The sequence below is a fragment of the Quercus robur genome, chromosome 11 (genome assembly GCF_932294415.1).
Source record: "Quercus robur chromosome 11, dhQueRobu3.1, whole genome shotgun sequence".
Classification (NCBI taxonomy): domain Eukaryota; kingdom Viridiplantae; phylum Streptophyta; class Magnoliopsida; order Fagales; family Fagaceae; genus Quercus; species Quercus robur.
The window spans coordinates 4,404,767-4,424,928 of record NC_065544.1 but is presented as its reverse complement, the minus strand read 5'-3'; the positions used below and the strand labels follow the sequence as shown (position 1 = coordinate 4,424,928).

General features: G+C 33.2%; 1 protein-coding gene across 1 annotated transcript; it reads left to right on the top strand.

Annotated features, from left to right (window-relative positions):
• Positions 1-15,205: 15,205 nt before the first annotated feature.
• LOC126704635 (uncharacterized) lies at positions 15,206-15,730 on the top strand. Its single transcript, XM_050403672.1, has one exon. The coding sequence runs from the start codon at positions 15,206-15,208 to the stop codon at positions 15,728-15,730; it is 525 nt and encodes a 174-aa protein (XP_050259629.1).
• Positions 15,731-20,162: the final 4,432 nt, after the last annotated feature.

The window sequence follows — 20,162 nt, the reverse complement described above, 5'->3', positions numbered from 1 at the left end:
TAAGCAATGAGTTCACTTCAACACCATTTGATTCTTGAGTTTTCTTCTCATTGAGGAATTTGATATCAACAATATGTTCAAAAAAAAAAAAAAGGAGCTAAAATGCAAATTGCACCCCTTAAGTTTTGCTGAAATTCATATCAGTCCTCTAATTTTACTTTCATTCAGTTAAGTTTTCTAAATTTGAAATTTATTCAATTTAGGCATTTTATCCAATTTTGTTAAAAAATTGCTATTAAAAAAAATTATTTTCACATTAAAGAAATCCATAAAATTAGTAAAAATATATTATAGATTTTTTTATATTTGCGAAAGTTTATTTAAAAAAAAAAAATCATTTTTCATTGCTTAATTGTGTACGTAACGGTAATTTTTTCAACGGAATTGGACAAAATGCCTAAATTGAATAAATTTGAAACTTAGAAAACTAATTAAATGAAAATAAAGTTAGAGAATTGAAATAAATTTCTTTCAAACTTAAAAGGCGCAATTTGCATTTTAGTAAAAAAAGAAAAAAACACAAATCTTTTTTTTTTTTTTTTTTTTTGAGGAAAAAAAACACAAATCTAAGTATTTTTTTTTTCTTGAAAGAAAAGGGAGAGAAGATTCAAACCCAGTTCATCACACGAAAAGAGTCGGTGCAAGCTTGATTCTAGTTGAGAGAGAGAGAAAGAGCTCAACTTATTATCAATACATTAAAATACCTTTTTTTCTTCATTTTATATGTTTTTGCCAATCTCAAGGCTATTATGAGATTTATTTATGTTGTGGGGAGGACCACTATGAAAGCTACTAATGCCATAATTACGATCACAAGAAACTTTGCCACAAATTGCTTTGAGTGTGTCATTTACACAGTCTTTAACTTTCTCAACTAGCATTTGAAGAACTTTTGTTAAAGAAACATGCAATTGGCCTTAAGCTATGCTTACACAGTACTTGCAAAGACATTTATCGGAAGCATATATAAATAGAAGAAAGAAAAAAACTTGATATGGAAGCTTTTGGGCACACCTAATAAATTTACAAATACATACCAAAATCCTTATCAACGTTTATTCCTTAATGTAAGGTTGAATTTTATCAACCATCTTGTTGGTTTTATTCTGTGCCAAATTTGCTTGTATTTTAGCAATTAGTAACCCTGTATTTAGGTAGAAATCATGTAAGGGTAGTATGTGTGAGAGTGTGAAGAAATATTCAAGATTGTGCAAAGAAGCAGGGACTCGTGACTGGATCTCGCGGGTGGCTCGCGGCTTGCAAGCCGCCAAAAAGTTGCACACGTGCCAAGCATGCCAAAAGCTGAAGAGTTGCGCTAGCTGTTGCACTACAGGACAAAAGTCCCAGGCTAGCTAGGCCGTTAGCTCGCGGCTTGAACTCGCGACTTAACCCAGTCGCGAGGTCAAGTCGCCAGAACACCCTGTTTGGGAAAAACTAACTTTTCACATTCCTTCTCACCCTACTATATATATACCCTTATACCCACGTTATTTAGAGAGCTTTCAGAGAGAATTTTGAGAGAGAAACTCCAAAGAAAAACAAGATTGATTCAACCACAATCTTCTTATAGAGACTCTTCAAATTCCTCTACTCTCTTCCTCTCCATTGTCAAATCCTTGGGAAGTACATTACCAAAACCTTTTCTCACCATACCCATATATGTGAGGAGGCCATTTGGTGTTTGGAAAGCAGTTAAGAAGGGACCAATTTCATATTGGTAGATGCTATGGTCAAATAACGGAATTCAGCAAGCTAAAGAAGAAATAGGTTCGGTGTAACCTCGTTCGAGTAGGAGCTTGGAAGGCTTAGGTACATTGGGTAGATTAGACTTGGAAGGTCTTTTGCTGTTCATGTATCCCAACTACATTCTTTAGTGGATTGTTTATCGCTTGGACGGCGGTGGAGAGGTTTTATGCCGAGGGCTTCGGTTTTCTCTTCGATAACACATCGAGTGTTATCCTTATGTTTGCATTTCCTTTTCCTTAATCTTTTCCATTTACTTTCTGCTGTGAATGTGATTTTATTTGGTTTAGATTATTTATCAATTCTGTATTAAGTTTATGTTCATTTTCCGCACATTAATTGTTTGATATTAAAATTGAATGGGTAATTTGTAAATTGGGGGTCTAAACGTTCAAGGTGTTTCATACACTTATTGAACTTTCATTTAAGGATACTAAAAATGTTGTCAATCCAATATTGGGTACATATACATGCGTACATACATACATTTTCCATTAAAACAAAATGAGCGCACATGTCTGATTATTTTAAACAATTAGATCAAAAGTAAAATGAAATTTCTAACGTGCTTACCTCTAGAATCTCCAAGCCCTAATTCCTAAAAGTAATTCCCCAGTTGTATTTATTTGAATTAAGATTTAGAAACAACAAACTAATGAGTTTAAGGGATCTCTCTCTCTCTCTCTCTATATATATATATATATATATAATTTATGTCCAATGTTCATATAAAAATAAACTATTTTATAAATTAAATAATGTCATAAAAATAGATCCTAGGGCACAAATCTAAACATTAGCTATCAAAAATCAACCATTAATTGTCCTAAAAATTTGATACCGTCAACAGTGGGCGGTTGGAATTTTCTCCACTCCAAGTTTGTTGGGAAAATTTAGACACAAATTAATTTTAATCAATTATAAATTGATTAATTGGTCAAATTATGCAATGGTCTAATTGAGTTTATAGTTGGCACAACCATATTGCCAAAAGAAAAAAAAAATTGTAGTAGAAAATAAATTGGACACAAATTATATGGTTACGATGGGAAATCCTAACGAGACCAAAAAAAATAAAAAATAAATAAATAAAGAAAAGAAGAAGAAGAAGAAGAAGAAGAATTAGTGGGTTTGAAGGTCACCACCAACTTGAAGAATTCACTATAGTAGAATGGAATTTTACAATACCAGAATATAAACTAGATCACATAATCTTCACTACAACACCTTGGATCTTAAATAGAGATTGGAGATGTAGCTTGGTACAAAACTCTTGGAGCACAAATAGAGGCCGCTCCACATTGTTTCCAGGGTGGTCATAGGATCACCTTGACTAGGAAAAATAATAATTACTATATATAAATTTCAAAATTTGTATTATTTTTTTTATCCTTAAGAAAAATTTATGACCATCCTAAATTTTTTTAGGCCTAACATGATTGAACTTTGGACAAAATTTGACAACAAAGTTAATTGTAAGTCTTGTAGACTAAGGTTAATTACAACCTTACTCAATATATATATATATATATATATTTATTAGATGTGAATTTTGACAAAATCCACTAATAGATTACATTTTTTTTAAAAAAAAATTATATCTTCAATATTTGCAAAATTTTAGGAAGATCAAAGATCAATAACTAATTTTTAAATTTTAAGTTTTTGTAGTCTAAAATTATATATAAAAAATAAGTTTATGAATCGAATAGTAAATAACATCCGATTAACATGAAATTTGACATGTGTTTGAAAAACATAGAGAACATGCAATTTAATAGTTAGAATTTGAAAATATGTAGTCCTAGGCTACAACAAAGACCTTTCTCCTCTTTCCATGTGTGTTTGTTAAAAATACTTAATATTCTCAAAAGAAAAAACAGTGGATTAACCCCACTTTAGAAAATGAGTGTAAGTTAAAGAGGTTTAAAATCTGTGTTGTGTATCCAAGAGTTGGCTCTTTTGGATATACACCATTGTCAGTTTTTTTAAGACTTTTTCCCTTCTCTTCGTGTGTGTGTGTTAAAAATATTTAGTATTCTAAAATAAATAAATAAAAGTTTGTACCCAAATGTTGTCCTTAAACTTTGGCCCCCTTAACAATATATTAGGTCATTATAAGAATATCATACAACGGTTTTATGAAAATTTGTAGAAGGAAATTGTAAGACTTTATATATTTGCGTGTATAATTTAAGTTTCTTAATGACCACCCTGTAAATAATTCCCACTAAGCACAGACGTCGTAGTAGCTTCTACAACTTGACAACATTCTCTCTATTACTTTGATGACTTTATGAGGCTTTAAGTACGTACTGGAACCCTAGTGCATGGATCCCTAAGTGATTTAGTTAACACAAGCGGCATACTAAAAGGCTTGTAAAAGCGAATCTTGACCTTAGAGTTGAGATTTCAATAAACCAGGTAGACCGAGCTAATATTGAGGTAGCGGTCGAGCAAACTTGACTTCTTGACTTGATCTTGAGCTGATTTTTGTGTTTTCAATGTAGATTTTCAATACACACATTTAGACACTAAAGTTTACATTTCAATTACATGAATAAAGTTTTGGATACGGGTTTGCAAACACTCTAAATGAATTGACCCTAACAAAAGTCAAATGGCAAGTTGATGTAACCTTGAGGTTTGCCAACCCATAAGCAATCCTAGTAACAATATCCCATCCATTGACACGAGACTTGCATTTAATGGGGGAGAATAGAAGAAAAAGAAAAGTAGATTCTACTTTTTAAGGCTTTACAATGCCTTGGAACTATGATAGGAAACCAACGTTGGTGTCCTTGTAGATTCTTGAGGTTGAGTCATAACCATATCATGATGTTCACAATTAAAATGCTAAGAATAAATTCCCATTAATTAAAGTAAATATGGCATGCCAACAATGCAATCACGTTGTAATATAATTTGAGATTCTATTCTCACAACCACCAATCAAAATTTTGAATGAGAAGTCTATGTGGAAGGCTTAAGCTTTCTGAAATTATGAGTTTCCCTATAAATACCTCAACCGCAGTGCATAATGCAAATATCAAATAGTCAATGCTGCTTATCTAAGCGTCATGCATGAAGATTGAAGAGACAGAAAGTGAATTTGAGCCAAGGATGACTTACTCATATATGCAGCAAGCAATTTGCCTTCTCTTGGCTTACGAGTAAGTTGTCCTTGTCTCTACTTCACTCTCTTTTGTCTCAAGCAACGCTCCCAATCGTGTGCCAATCCTAAGTACAACATACAACAGCATGCTTACACACACAGTGGTTGTTATTTTACTGAAAATTATGCAGAGACTTCTAGTCTTATGGAGCTTATAAAGTCTGGTTATGATAAATTCTACCTTGGCTGATGCTTACATAGAAACACTATCGTTTGGCTGTTATGATCAATGTGTTGCAAAGAAAGGTTCTAAAGCACTATCTATAAAGATCAATTAATGTGTCAATAAAGAAAAAAAAGAAGAAGAGATAAAACCAACGAAAATTACATAATAAGAATAACAAGCTCAATTACAAACGAATTTTTATTTCGAATATAAATTATACGCAGAAACAATTAGAAACAAATGCAATTTTATCCAACAACGGGTTTTTAAGCCAATAAACTTTCACTCGTATTAATTAAGTTCCCAAGAGTTCCTTTACATATTTAAAAGTAGATTTTTCAATTTAATGTTTGTCAAATAAATATATAACACAAAAGATATTTTTGAAGGAAAAGGGTCGGAAAAGTTTTTCTTGATTTGTCGACAACATATATAGGATAAACAGGAAACCAAATTGATTTTAGTGTTTCCACTAAAGAACCAAATCTGTCTTTATTTATATTTGTGTATAAATTTCCTTTGAGGTTTTCTCGTTAGTTTTTAAATCCCTCATTTTTCTTAGATCAACATTCTAGTATATATGTTCTAATTTGGTTTTTATGGCTACAAATTACGTTTGTTAAAATAGAAGAACTATACAACAGCGTTTCAGCTATTCATAGACAAGAAGCTAAAATGCTGCCATTGATCTGTTTAAAAACAACTTATTTAGCTTTTTGTTGAAAACTTTTTACTGAAAGTGTGTTAAAGTATACTTGTATCTTGAAAAAAAATTGGAAAAGTGAGGTTTTAAAAAACTGTATATAAAAGTTAAAAGCTAAAGCTAAAGCTAAAAGTTGATGCCAAAGTTACGCTTATATTTACAACTAAAAGGCCTGTGTGTTTCCAGCTCTCTTGCCCAAATGGTGATGTTTAGTTTAAGTGCCAAAGCAAACCTACCAAACGGTGTCATTTTCAAAGAGCTGTTGGTTTTAGAGTTTGTTACAGTCCAAAAGTTTGTTAGTGGAGAAGCAAAAAAAGTGAAGCGAGATGCGGAAGCGTTAAGAAGCAGAATCTGTTTACCCACGAGGGTTCATTGAATTCACAAGGAGAAAGGAGTTTGGAATCCACCAGAAAATAGGGAGACAAAAATTCTGAATTTTATTGGTTGAATAATTGTTCAAAAAAACATTTATAGACTTAGGAACCTATTTAAGGGCTTCGTAAAACTTGATAGACAAGAAAATATATTCTAAAATAACTTCTACTTAAAACCTAACCATAATAGGAACCAAATTTGATTTAAAAAGCATTAAAAGTACCTAAAAAGAAGGAAATAATGTCCTAAACCTAAAATAACAAAAATTACACAAAATTACGAAATATAACAAATTACATAAATTAATTTGAAGATTCTGTCCTACATCAAAAAGTGGTTAGAGTTTAATCCAGATATTTTATTCTGTAAATAGTGAGATTAGAGGGGTCTTTGTGTTCATTATTCAAGCAAGAAATACAGTTTTGATATAATTCTCTTTCTTTGATTTCACTCTCAAACTATTTTTTTTTTGTCATAATTGTTCTTACCATTCTTGCTTGATCCTGTTTGTTGTTTACACATTCAATTTCAGTTCCATTATTGTTAGACTGTATAGCTTCTAGAATTCTACAATGTTAACTATGTTAGTTTAAAGTAATTAGAAGTTACCAAGAGCTCGTAGCTCAACTAGTTAGTATCTTTTGAGATATTCCCTGACATCCCATTATCTAAATTCATATCCTCCATTCCTCATTATAACTATCTCATTATCAAAAATAATTAGAAGATACCATCTTTATGGATGAAACAATCCAACAAACAAATGCTAATTAAAGTAGGGTTGATAATTAAATTTGGTACTTTTTTTTTTCCTATAAATTCTCTTATTTGACTTTTTATTTACTAATAATTATTAATCAAATATATGTATCATATAAAAATTTTGTAAGGAAAGTTTATGGGAATAGTACAGATTAGCAACTAAAGAAAGAAAATTAATTAAAGGGGCTTAAGGTACGTACCAAGCTCATGAAATTAAAGCGCGCTAGATTTAGAGGAAAGTTTTAACATCAAAATGGATTATAGGGCATAAATCTCAACATTAGCTATCGAAACTCCCCCATGAACCTGAAAATTTGATATTGTCGGTAGTGGGCAGGAGTTTTCTCCACTCCAAGTATCTGTTAGGAAAAATTTAGAAACAAATTCATTTTAATCAATTAGTCAAATTATGCAATGTTCTAATTGAGTTCATAGTTGGCACAACCATATCGAAAAGGAAAAAAAAAAAAAAAAGTGCATGCAACAGAAACTAAATTTGACACAAACGATATAATTATGATGGGAAATCCTAACGAGAAAAACAAGAATGAGTGGTTTGAAAGGTCAACACCAACTTGAAAAATTTACTATAGTAGAATGAAAGTTTGCAATACAAGAATATAAAATGTAGTACAACAAACTTGGCCTATGGTAACGAAATCTAGTGAGGAAAACAAATTTGGCCGCCAAATAGCAACATTCAGTGAGGAGGTAAAAAATTCATCACCAAATATTAAAAAATACTTATAAATGACGAGGAAATCATGTTTTCATCAATAAAGATATTACAAACTGTGACGAAAATTCTTTAAAAACTAGAGGCAAAGAGATTTGTAGGTCGGAAGTTTATAGCAACGAAATATTTTGTCGCACAAAGTGGGATCTAGTGAGATGAAAATATTCATTGCAAATATTAACAATAGGTTAAACACTAATTTCGCTGCCCAATATAAAAAAAAGTTACCATCATTGGCGACCGGATGCTTTTTCTCTTCTCCTATACATCCCAAAAACGTAAGGTTAGTGCAATCTGTTTAAGTACATACGGTAAGTACTCTATACTTAAATATTTGTAAAATTATATAGTGAAATTCATGATGTTTGATATTGTGGTGGTTGTTGAGTTGGAGCATGGTGCTATAAGGTAGTTTAAGTTGATATTAAGAGTGTTATTATTTTGTGTATATTTGTTTGATTACTAAAGTATATATAAATTGGAGTATGGAAAGTAGTAATCAATTTCTTAACTTTCGATCCCTTCTGAATTGAATATAAAATATCGTAAGTATAGTGATAGTGTGAAACAGTAACTTCTTAATATCTCCTTGATGAAAATAGAGAAGGAATATGTTTCATTCATGTGACAAAGTCTAGTTTAGACCCGTCTTATGAAATCTCGCTGGATTAATGTAATTTATTCTGACAAGGCTCTTCTTAATTTCTTGTTTGGTCAGTTCATAAATATTTAGAAATCTCGTTGCATTAATGCACATATCTTTGTCGTGGCTCCTTATCGCTTAAATTGTCACCGCTCATGGATTTCAAGTAGAAAATCCTCTTGTTCTCCGGGTACATACTAGGAGGGGGGTATTATAAAATGCCTTATCTACGTCGTGTATGAGATGCTACTGGATTTCCATTTGAGATTGGATGAAGTGGTTAGTGGTATGAGTTGTTTTGTATGACATAGAATATGTATTGAAGAAAAAGAATAGAACAAAAAGAAAAGTAGATTCTACTTTTTAAGGTTTCACGATGCCTCGGAACTGGGATAGGAAACCAATCTTGGTGTCCTTGTAGATTCTTAAAGTTGGTAATAACCTTACCATGATTCTTATAATTAAAATTCTAAGAATAAATTCTCGTTTAACGTACATTTCGCGTGCCAAAAATGCTATCACATTGCACTATAATTTGAGATTCTATTCTCACAACCACCAATCAAATTTTGATTGAGAAGTCTAAGTGGAAGACTAGAATCTTTTCGGTAATTATTCAAGTTTGCCTACAAATTCCTCAACCGCATTGCATAATTCAAATATCAAATAGTCAATGCTGCTTATATGAGCGCCATGCATGAAGATTGAAGAGACAGTGAGTGAATTTGAGCCAAGGATGACTTGCTCATATATGCAGCAAGCAATTTGCCTCTCTTGGCCTCTGAGCAAGTTGTCCTGGGCTCTAATTCACTCTCTGTCTCAAACAACACTCCTAATCGTGAGTCAATCCTAAGTTCACCAAAGAACCATGACTTAAATAAGGCTATAGCAACAGTCCGCTCACACACACAATGGTTTTTATTCTAATAGCAATTATGCAGAGTCTTCTAGTCTTATGGAGCTTATAAAGTCTGGTTATGATAAATTCTACCTTGGATGATGCTTACATAGACACACTATCGTTTGGCTGTTATGATCTATGTGTTATAAAGAAAGGTTCTAAAACACTATTTATAATGAATTTATGTGTCGATTTAAAATAAAAAAATAAAAAAATAAAAAAATAAAAAAAAAAGAAAAAAGAAAAGAAAGAAAGAAAGCCAACGAAAATTACATAATAAGAATAACAAGCTCAATTACAAATGAATTTTATTTCAAATATAAATTATACATAGAAAGAATTAGAAACAAATGAAATTTTCCAACGACTAATTCTTAAGCCAATAAAAATTTCACACGTATTAATTAAGGGACAAAATTGGCAAATGCCCTTTTTGGGCAAAAAAAAAAAAAAAAAAAGTATTTTGCCCCATTTCCCAAACTAATTAGGGAAATACCCTTATTTTGAAACTCGATTTTCTTAAAATAGAGTTATAAAAAAAAAAAAAAAATTTCTAGAGCGCTATAATGGCATTTTAAGTACCCTATTTTTGGAACTTGATCCATGAACTTGAGTTACATGTAATTTTTTTTTCCTTATTTTTACCTATAATTCAAGTTCATGGAGCTTGAGTTTCAAAATGCCACTATAAGTCCTTAAAACGTCACAATAAGCTCCTTAAAAACACCACTATAGGGCTTAACTCGATTTTGAGAAAATAGAATTTCAAAAGAAGGGCATTTCCCTAATTAGTTTTGAAAATGAGGCATAATGCTGTTTTTTTTGCCCGAAAAGGGCATTTGCCAATTTTGTCCATCAATTAAGTTCCCAACTGTTGTTGTACATATATAATTGTAGTTATTTCTATTTAATGTTTGTCAAATGAGTCCAAATTTGGTAAGGATGGGGTGTAAAACTCATGTTTTATGCCATCTAATAAGAGATTGTCACATTAGCATTTTACTTAAAATTCAACACATCCTATCACACCAAATAATATATCAATAAACTTTCAATTTAGTTGGATTTATATATGGGAATTAGAACTAATTGGATTTAATCTCTTGTCAAATATATATATATATATATATATACTATACTATATATAGATAAATTGGTTACAAACCCGTGTGATGTACAAAAATGCTATTGGAAACGAGATCTAGTAAAGATATTTTGGTTTAATTTTCTTATTTAGTTGAATATATAAACCTTTTCTTTTTGGAAGTTTGAGTTGTTGTTAGTTTTTTTTTTTTTTTTTTTTTTTTTGATAGACTGAGATGTTGTAGGTTAGAGAATGTTTTAATCATCATATGATTTTAGTTTTGCAAGAAAACTATGCACAAATGCATAATATTCTTAGAAACAAGAGATGATGTTAATAATATACTAATGGTGTTTAACTTTAGTTTTTGCAATGTTTTCTAACCTAATTTATCGATTTTGTCTTTACTTCTATGTCTCCGTATGTTTAATTCATGTAATCATGACTTCTTTTCTTAATAAAATATAAATTACACCCTTTAATTTAAATGAATTTTATTTATGTCGCTAATTTTTTTGTCAAGTCCATATTTTAAAATTTATTTTTGTTATCAAGTTAGTCATTTTTTTTTTTTTAATGTGTGTTCTAGTAGATATTACTGTTTACTTAAAAAAAAAAAAAAGTAATGATGTTTATCCCATATTGATTACGTGTGTCTAGTGTCTGCTGCTTATAACCTCAAACTACAACTATAAAGATTATATCATTTTGTAGTTGTACTCTAATTATATAATGTATTATAAACCCAGTTTTAAATACTAATATTCCTATTTTCGTGTGTGTTATAATAGGTATTACTATTTACTAAAAAAAAAAAAAAAAAGTTAGTCATTCTTTTCATTGTCATTTGTAAAATTGCTTTTAACCTCTTACAAAATGACATAAATATGGCTTCTACGCAAGCTTTATTGTTTTGATACTATCTAATTTTTTTTAATATTAAAAAAGTACCCAATTTTATTTTAATATATCTCACTCTTCTGGATGTTTCTCACTATTCTTTCTCTCCTCCTCGAATCGTGGCTCGCCAGGGGAGACGATCAAGCTAGGCTTTGTTCTTGTCAAGGAGTTCATTAAATGCATGTGAATTGTTTTACACAAGGTTTTTTTTTTTTTTTTTTTTAATTATTATTATTATTATTTTATTATTATTATTTTTTTTTAATAATAAATGCTGTGTGGCATATCACGTGTCTTCAAAATTATTATTTTAATATCACCATTTTGCCATGTTAGATTTTTGGCTAAAATTACAAATTAGTTCTCTAATTTTGACCACACAATCGTTCAATTATTTTCTCTAAGTTTCATGTTTTTTCAATTAAGACATTTTTAGGTGAGTTCTAGTTAGCTAAATTGATAAAGTTTTTGATTGTTGTATAAGAGGTTTGAGGTTCAATACTCACCTACACCAAAATTGATTGGTGTCTTGGTCTGATAATAAAAAGTTATTATCAGGAACGGACATCATAGGTTGAAACTCTCTAAAAAAAAAAAAAAAATGTATTTTCAACAATTTTCGTTAGATGTTGTTGTTAAGTAAATGTTTTATTATTTTTAATTTTTAAAATAATAAAAATCCATAAAACTAATAAAAATATTTTTTAAAAGATAAAAACTAAAAATATATAAAATTAATTTTATTTTCAAATGGGAAGAACACAAACCCATTACATATAGATTTGAACATAAAATTTCTTCACAGATTCAAACAACTTTGAATCTGTTAGGTTCTAAAGTTTAGGACTTTATGTATTTAGAACTCTAATTTGTATTGTTGGCAAACCATGATCAAAACAATGTGTTTAGAAGTGTTTAAAGCTAGCTCAAAGTTATATGTCAATGTAAAGTTGGAATCGAGTGTAAAGCAGAAAGCAGTGTGGCTTTCGGCCTGGCTCGATCGATTGAAGCTTAGGCTCGACCGATCGAACGTCGGGCAGATTGCTTTTCTGTAGATTCGTCCAACTCAGCCCTATGTGTTTTAAAAACGTTTTTAGGGTTTCTTATTTGTCCTAAGTATAAAAGGCAAACCCTAGCCACGTTTTAGTGTTGCTTATATTGCGGTTTGTGTAAATCTCTTGTGAGATCTAGAGGAGCTTTCCTTTACACAAACTTAGGGTTTTCAAGGAGGAGATATTCTCTAAACCTTGATGATCAAAACAGTTGCTGTCATTAAAGCTTAAAGAATACATAAGCGGGGGTGCTTGTAGCTGGTGGGAATCCAAGAAAGAAGGAGTCCGTGGATTCGGAGCTTGCACATGGTCGTGTCAGTAAGTTCTACTGATTGGTAGCATTAGGAAGTCGAGCGGGGGTGCTTGTAAGTCCTTTTGTATGAACTTCGATTCTTTCTGATAATGGATTCAAGTTTACCTTGAGGATAGCTAGGTTAAATCCTCCCCAGGTTTTTACTGGTTTGGTTTCCTGGGTGATCATATCGTGTGTTATTTATTTTCCGCTGCTTTGCATGATTTGATCTTTATTGTGATAACCTAGACTTGTTTAATTGGACTAAGTAACAACTTGGCTAATTACCTAGGTTTAATCAATTGTTTAAGGGGTCTAAAAACTGTCAGAATCTTACAACCAATACCTTGAAGCTCCACTATCATATACACAAAAGATGTTATCAAATCGAAGAAAAATAAACAATTGATTGCAATATTGAAGTAATGAACCTCACAAAAAACCTAGAAATCGTAAACATAGAAAACCCAATAAAAATTACAAAACTTAACTCAAATTTCGTCAAATTGGTGTGCAAATAAATAGATAACCCAAAATCTGACCCACAACAAGTTAGAGGAAAATTTTGAGATAGATCTTAGAAACCTCAAAAACCAAAGATCTGAATGCTAGTGTTTGCTTTGTAAAGGAAAAACAATTACAAAGAGAGGGAGTACCGTTTCAGATGGGTTTTTTGATAAAATATTTTTTAAGCTCTTCTTTTCCAATCCAACAGAACCATTGGTAATGAGATCCTTGACGATTATGTAGGTTTGTTCTTTGAAGAAAATGTTTCGATGGATTTGGAAGTGCCATAGTCTTGATTTCTTTGCAAAGCATGAGCATTGGGATTTGGCTAGAGATCAAAATGTAGGTTGGATTGGGCGGAGGGGGGGTAGTGTACAGGGATGCCACAAATGACATCGTAGGGTGGTTGAAGGGAGGGAGCAGATTAGGGTTTGGGAGATTTGGGTGAGGAGAGAGGGGAATGAAACAATGAGACAAAGGTTGATATAAATTGGGGAAGTGATTCTAGATTTGAGCTTGAGGTTGCTAAATTTGACAACATAGATTTCATGGAGTTAGGGAATCAGCGGCTCCATTTATGCTTAAATAGGAAGTAGAGTAGAGGAGACAGTCAAACAAGAATTGAATTTAGGATCTCATACTCTGACACCATGTTAAATTATTGATTCTTCCAAAAGTTTATGCTATTGGAAATAATAAATTTAACCATTTAATCACATACTCACACACACACACACACACATATATATATATAGAGAGAGAGAGAGAGAGAGAGAGAAGTATTTTACCACTATTTGCTTTTTAAAAATCCAAAATAGGAAAAAAAAAGTTCATTTTGACACACAAAATTATTATTTTTCTAATAACTCACACATAAAAATATAGTTTCATGTTGCATGCTCGCATACATTAATTATGAATCCCATCACTCATAAAAACATAGACTACTTTGGATACCTTTTATGTGAACAAAGCATATAAAATATTGCATTGTAGCTCAACCAAATCCGGGTTCAAATAACTCCACATTTAATTATTGAAGTTTTTTTTTTTTTTTTTTTTTTTCCAAAATACCAATATATTTTCTTTATAAATTTTCATGTGAAACATTGGAGGAAATTATGAAAAAGTTGGAGGAAATGGGTGCATGTGTAATTTATAAATATTGGAGGAAATTATGAAAAAGTTGAGGGAAATTACGAAAAAGAGTTTCACATGATCTAATTGTGTTAAACTCATACATTTTTTTCATTACATATCTTAAATTAGGAAGACCAAACTGAAAGTAGTATTACAGAAGTTGAAGAAACAGAGGTTGAAGACTCAAAGCATAACGACTAGTTTTGCAACAGCTACTTGTGAAGAGTTAAAACAGAGTGTTTTACTTTAATGAGACACGACGTCGTTTTACATTTATACACGCATGTCACATTAAACCTTTAAACCAAACGGTGCCGTTTTGATCAAAGGCCTTTCCCTCTTCACAGATTCAAGACATCCTCTGTTTCTCCTCTCCTGGGTTCAATTATGAATATAGTAGATATTTATAGATATCTATCTGAGATGTACAGCTGTAATTTTCAGTCAGTTTTGATAGGAGTTTGTTACAGGTGGTTAGATTAGAACCTTCTAGAAGCTTCCAGGGCGGTTACCATTCTTTGTAAGATATAAATAGAGGATGTGTAAGTAGTGTTCATTTAACAAGCTTGAATAGATATCTTTTCTTGATTCATCATTTTTTTCTCTTAATCCGCCATTGTTAAAGCTTCAAGCTTGTTATCTTTCATGGTATCAGAGCCTGAATCCATGGCTTCCACTACTCCTGCAAACCTTACTACTTCTACAAACACTAATCTTCCATCACCACAGATCAGTATTCAAGCACCCTCACCATTTTTGCTATTGTCTAATATGTCAAACTTGATGTCAATCAAGCTTGACTATACGAACTACATTCCTTAGAGGCACCAGTAGATCACAATACTGGAAGCTTACTCTCTAGTTGAACACATTGATGGTTCAACCTCACAACCTAGTCAGTTTCTTCTTGATGCTCAAGGGCACTTGACCACGATTGTGAATCCAGAGTTCCAAACCTAGAAAATCAAAGATAAGGCTCTCCTTGCTTTGATCAATTCAACACTCACTCCACAAGTTTTCTCTCTCATGATTGGAATTACCACTTCAAGAGAAGTGTGGAATACTTTAAAGCAGAGGTTTACCTCAACTTTAAGGGCTAACAAACTCAATCTGAAGTTGGAACTTCAAAGTCTCAAGAAAGGTTCAGATTTAGTGAACAACTTTCTGTTGAAGACTAAGATCGCTCGTGACAAACTTCTTGCAGTTGGAGTAGTGGTGGATAATGAAGAACTCATCTGCATTGTTCTTCGAGGTCTACTCAAGGATTTTGCTCACTTTTATTCAGCAATCCGTACTAGGAGTGAACCAATTACCTATGAACAGCTCTCGATTATGCTGCAGAGTGAAGAACAGGCCATGACAGAGAATCTTGATAGCTTTTCACACTCTCTAGCCATGTTTGCTTCTGGAAATAAGGGCTCCATTAGCTCTCATCTCCAGCCACACAACCATGGTGGTTTCAATGGTGGCTCTAATAGAGGAAGAGGAAGGAGCAATGGTAATAGAGGTAGAGGTGGAGGAAGGTTCAACAACAGTCATGGTGGTGGTTAACACCAGTTTTTCAATTCCCAACCTCAACAGAATTATAACTCACCTCAGAATGCTCACTTTGGAGGTCAATTTGGTGGTCAAACCTTCAAGAATGATAGACCTAGCTGTCAGATTTGTGGCAAGACAAGTCACCAAGCTCTTGACTGTTATCACCGAATGGATTTTGTCTATCAAGGCAAGAATCCACCAACCAAACTAGCAGCAATGGCTTCAGCATCTAATGCAGCCTTAACCAATTGTCAAGATCCTTGGTTAGCTTACTCAGGCACTTTAGACCATCTCATTGCTAACTTGAACAACCTTTTTGTTCAGTCACAGTATAAAGGTTCAGAGCAGATCATAATTGGCAATGGACAAGCCCTTCCTATTAACCATATTGGTAATGCTTCCCTCTCTACTAAATACCATAAATTTTTGCTTAAAGATGTCCTTCATGTCCCTAGGATAGCCATGAACCTTCTATCTGTTCATAAGTTTTGCTTACATAATAATTGCTCCTGTCATTTTGATGCTAATTAACTCACTGTTCAGGATGTTCCTATAGGGAGAATCATTTACAAGGGCTTGAGTGAGAATGGGGTTTACCCAATCTTTCCACAGCTTTTCAACAGACCTTTTCCACACTTTACTTCATCCACACAGTTCAATTCCCCTTCAACACAGAACAACTCATCTTCTACATCTTTTCATGCATGGAAGTCAAACAAGTGGTTGCTTTGGCACCATAGAGTAGGTCATCCTAGTAATAATGTACTTCAAGATGCCCTATCTTCTATTTCCTTTCCTATTGATTGTAATAAACCTGTTTTTGGTTCTGACAATCATTGTAAGCATTGCCTTAGTGGTAAAATGCATCACTTACCATTCAATAAATCTGATTTTATTGCTTCTAAGCCCCTTGAACTTGTTCACAGTGATGTATGGGGACCAGTACCTATTACATCCATCAATGACTTTAGATATTACCTAGTCTTTGTTGATGATTACTCTAAATTCTCTTGGCTATATCTGCTTAAACATAAGTCTGATGTGTTTCCTATGTTTAAGTATTTCAAAGCTTCACAATACTCTCAAAATTTTAAGGACTGATAGAGGGGGTGAGTTCACCATAACTGCCTTTCATCAGTTTTGCTCTAGTCATGGTATAATCCATCAAACATCCTACCTTCATACTCTCTTCACACAGTTCCTCCCATCTCCCTACATCAGACTCTCCATCTGCTTCCACACCTTATCAGTCTACCTCACCTGCTCCAATACCTGACCAGTCCATCTCCACGGACATCATACCTGCTATTTCATCATCCTTACCTGACCCCATCCCTATTCCAGTAACCTTACCCATACAGTCCACCCAACCTGCTACTCAATCCAATTCTAGTTCATCTGTTTTCTTGACTGTACTAGATTCTGTGCCTATTTCAAATGTTCATCCTATGACTACTAGATCCAAAGCGGGTATTTTCAAGCCCAAAGCCTTTGGTACATCAAAAACCAAGGCCGCTTCAATGGATTACAGTATCACTGAGCCTCTATCATTTAAGGTTGCTGCTAACTATAAACAATGGTGTACTGCTATGGATGAAGAATTTGATGCTCTCACTAGGCAAGGCACTTGGGTTTTAGTGCCTCCCACACCAACTCAAAATGTATTGGGTTGTAAATGGGTCTTCAAGTTGAAACACAACAGTGATGGCAGCATCAACAGGTATAAGGCTAGACTTGTGGCTAAGGGATTTCATCAACAGTATGGTATTGATTTTGATGAAACCTTCAGCCCTGTGATCAAGCCTCCTACTGTCAGAATTATTCTCTCTCTTGCTGTCCAATTCAATTGGCCTCTCAGACAGTTGGATGTTCGAAATGCTTTTCTTCATGGTGTCTTGAAGGAGGAGGTATACATGGTTCAGCCACAGGGTTATGTAGATCCTATCTTCCCTAATCATGTTTGTAGACTCCAGAAGTCCCTTTATGGTCTCAAACAAGCACCAAGGGCTTGGTTTGAGAGATTTTAATCTCATCTCCTTCATTTGGGGTTCCTGGCCTCTTTGGCAGATTCCTCTCTTTTCATCTTGAGGCATGGGAAGTTTCTGGTGTATCTGCTGGTCTATGTTGATGACATAGTCCTTACTGGTAATTGCCCTTCCTTTTTGCAGTCAATTTTACTCAACTAAGCACTGAGTTTGAGCTCAAAGATCTTGGCCCCTTACACTACTTCCTTGGGTTGCAAATTACTAGAACTTCTGATGGTCTTTTTTTCGATCAATCCAAGTATGCCCATGATCTTCTTCAAAAACACAACATGCTTAATGCTAAGGTTGCTAAAACACCTTGTGCTCCCAATCTCAAGTTGGTTCCTGCCTCAGGGTCCTTACTGGCTGATCCTCATACTTATAGAAGCATTGTTGGCTTTCTTCACTATTTAACTTTCACCAGACTCGATCTCAGTTTCACAGTTCATCAAGTTTGCCAATTTATGTGTGCTCCATGTGAGGCTCATTTGATTGCAGCCAAATGCATTCTGAGGTATGTGAATGGCACTCTCAATTTGGGGATTTTCTTCCAACATGGTCCTTTATCTCTCTTTGCCTTCTCAGATTCGGACTGGGCTAGGGATCCCTATGATCATCGCTCTACTACGGGGTTCTTGGTCTACCTTGGTTTAAACTCAATCACTTGGAGTGCTAAGAAACAAGACATTGTTTCTCATTCTTCAACAGAATCAGAGTATCGTACTCTTGCCACCACTGCTACTGAGTTGGTTTGGATTCATCAAGTTTTAAAAGATCTTGGTCTCTTTCTTTCTTTTGCTCCAAAGCTCTAGTGTGATAATTTCTCTGCCCTTGCTATTGCCTCGAACCCAGTATTTCATGCTCATACCAAGCATGTGGAGGTTGATTATCATTTTGTGTGTGAAAGAGTACTTCGCCAAGATCTTCAAGTTCGTTATATGGCCATTGGAGACCAACTTGCAGACATCTTTACGAAGAGTCTTCCTTCCTCACTTTTTCTCTGGTTTCGTGACAAAACCATGGTGTCTTTGGACCCCTTGGTTTTGAGAGGGGGGGTGAAAGTAGTATTACAAAAGTTGAAGAAACAGAGGTTGAAGACTCAAAGCATAACAACTAGTTTTGCAACAACTACTTGTGAAGAGTTAAAATAGAGTGTTTTACTTTAATGAGACACAACGTCGTTTTACATTTATACACGCGTGTCACATTAAACCTTTAAACCAGTCGGTGTCGTTTTGATCAAAGGCCTTTCCCTCTTCACAGATTCAAGACGTGCTCTGTTTCTCCTCTCCTAGGTTCAATTATGAATAGAGTAGATATTTGTAGATATTTATCTGAGATGTACAGCTTTAATCTTCAGTCAGTTTTGGTAGGAGTCTGTTACAGGTGGTTAGATTAGAACCTTCTAGAAGCTTCCAGGGCGGTTACCATTCTTTGTAAGATATAAATAGAGGATGTGTAACGAGTGTTCATTTAACAAGCTTGAATAGAAATCTTTTCTTGATTCATCATTTTTCTCTCTCTATTTTTCTCTCAATATGCCATTGTTAAAGCTTCAAGCTTGTTATCTTTCACAAACATCTTGTAGCAATTTCTTGCTAAGGTTTTAGAAAATATCTCATTAATGATCATATATACATAAGTTAAAGGACTAAAGCTAGACTTCTTATTACACAAATCTAATGAATTCTTTCCTGAAGCAAATAGAATTCTTATGGATACAAGTAGGTTACAATCCAATCCAAAGTAACATACAGATAAAATGAAGGGATAATTATTATTATTATTATTATTATTATTATTATTATTATTATTATTATTATTTTGAGAAGAAAATGAAGGGATAACTAATAGGAGAAGATAAATAAAGAGAATTAATATAAATCCAAAGTCTTCCTGCTGAGTTGCAATGTTTGGTGGTTTAGAAAGGTATGAGTATCATATCTCAAAAAAATTTATTTATTTATTTTTAAAAGGATTGTGAGAATCGTAAAGAAAATTTTACCCCATGATTACTAAGTGAGAGGTTTTCTTTTGTTGAGACTTGAGAGAGTGAGAGGCTTGTTGAGATATATGTGTGCATGTATATCTCATCTAGGGGCGGAGAGCCACATGGCTGCTCTCTTCCCCCCCCCCCCCCCCCCCCCTAAAAAAAAATCTCCTATAGCATACATGGCAAAATGATATGGGCACACTCAAAATTATAACTGGCCCCCCATTTGTTCCTCAAAGTTGTTCTAGTCCAACAACTTGTCCTATAATACTCAGTCCCTCCAATTGTCCAAACACTTGTAATTAATCCAATGGTCAATAACTACTCTCTCCAAATAGCATAGATGTCAACCCATTTATGATTTCAAAACATAACTTTACTTTTCCCTCTTTGTTCTCACTATTAAGGAAACTACTGCCTACAGGTG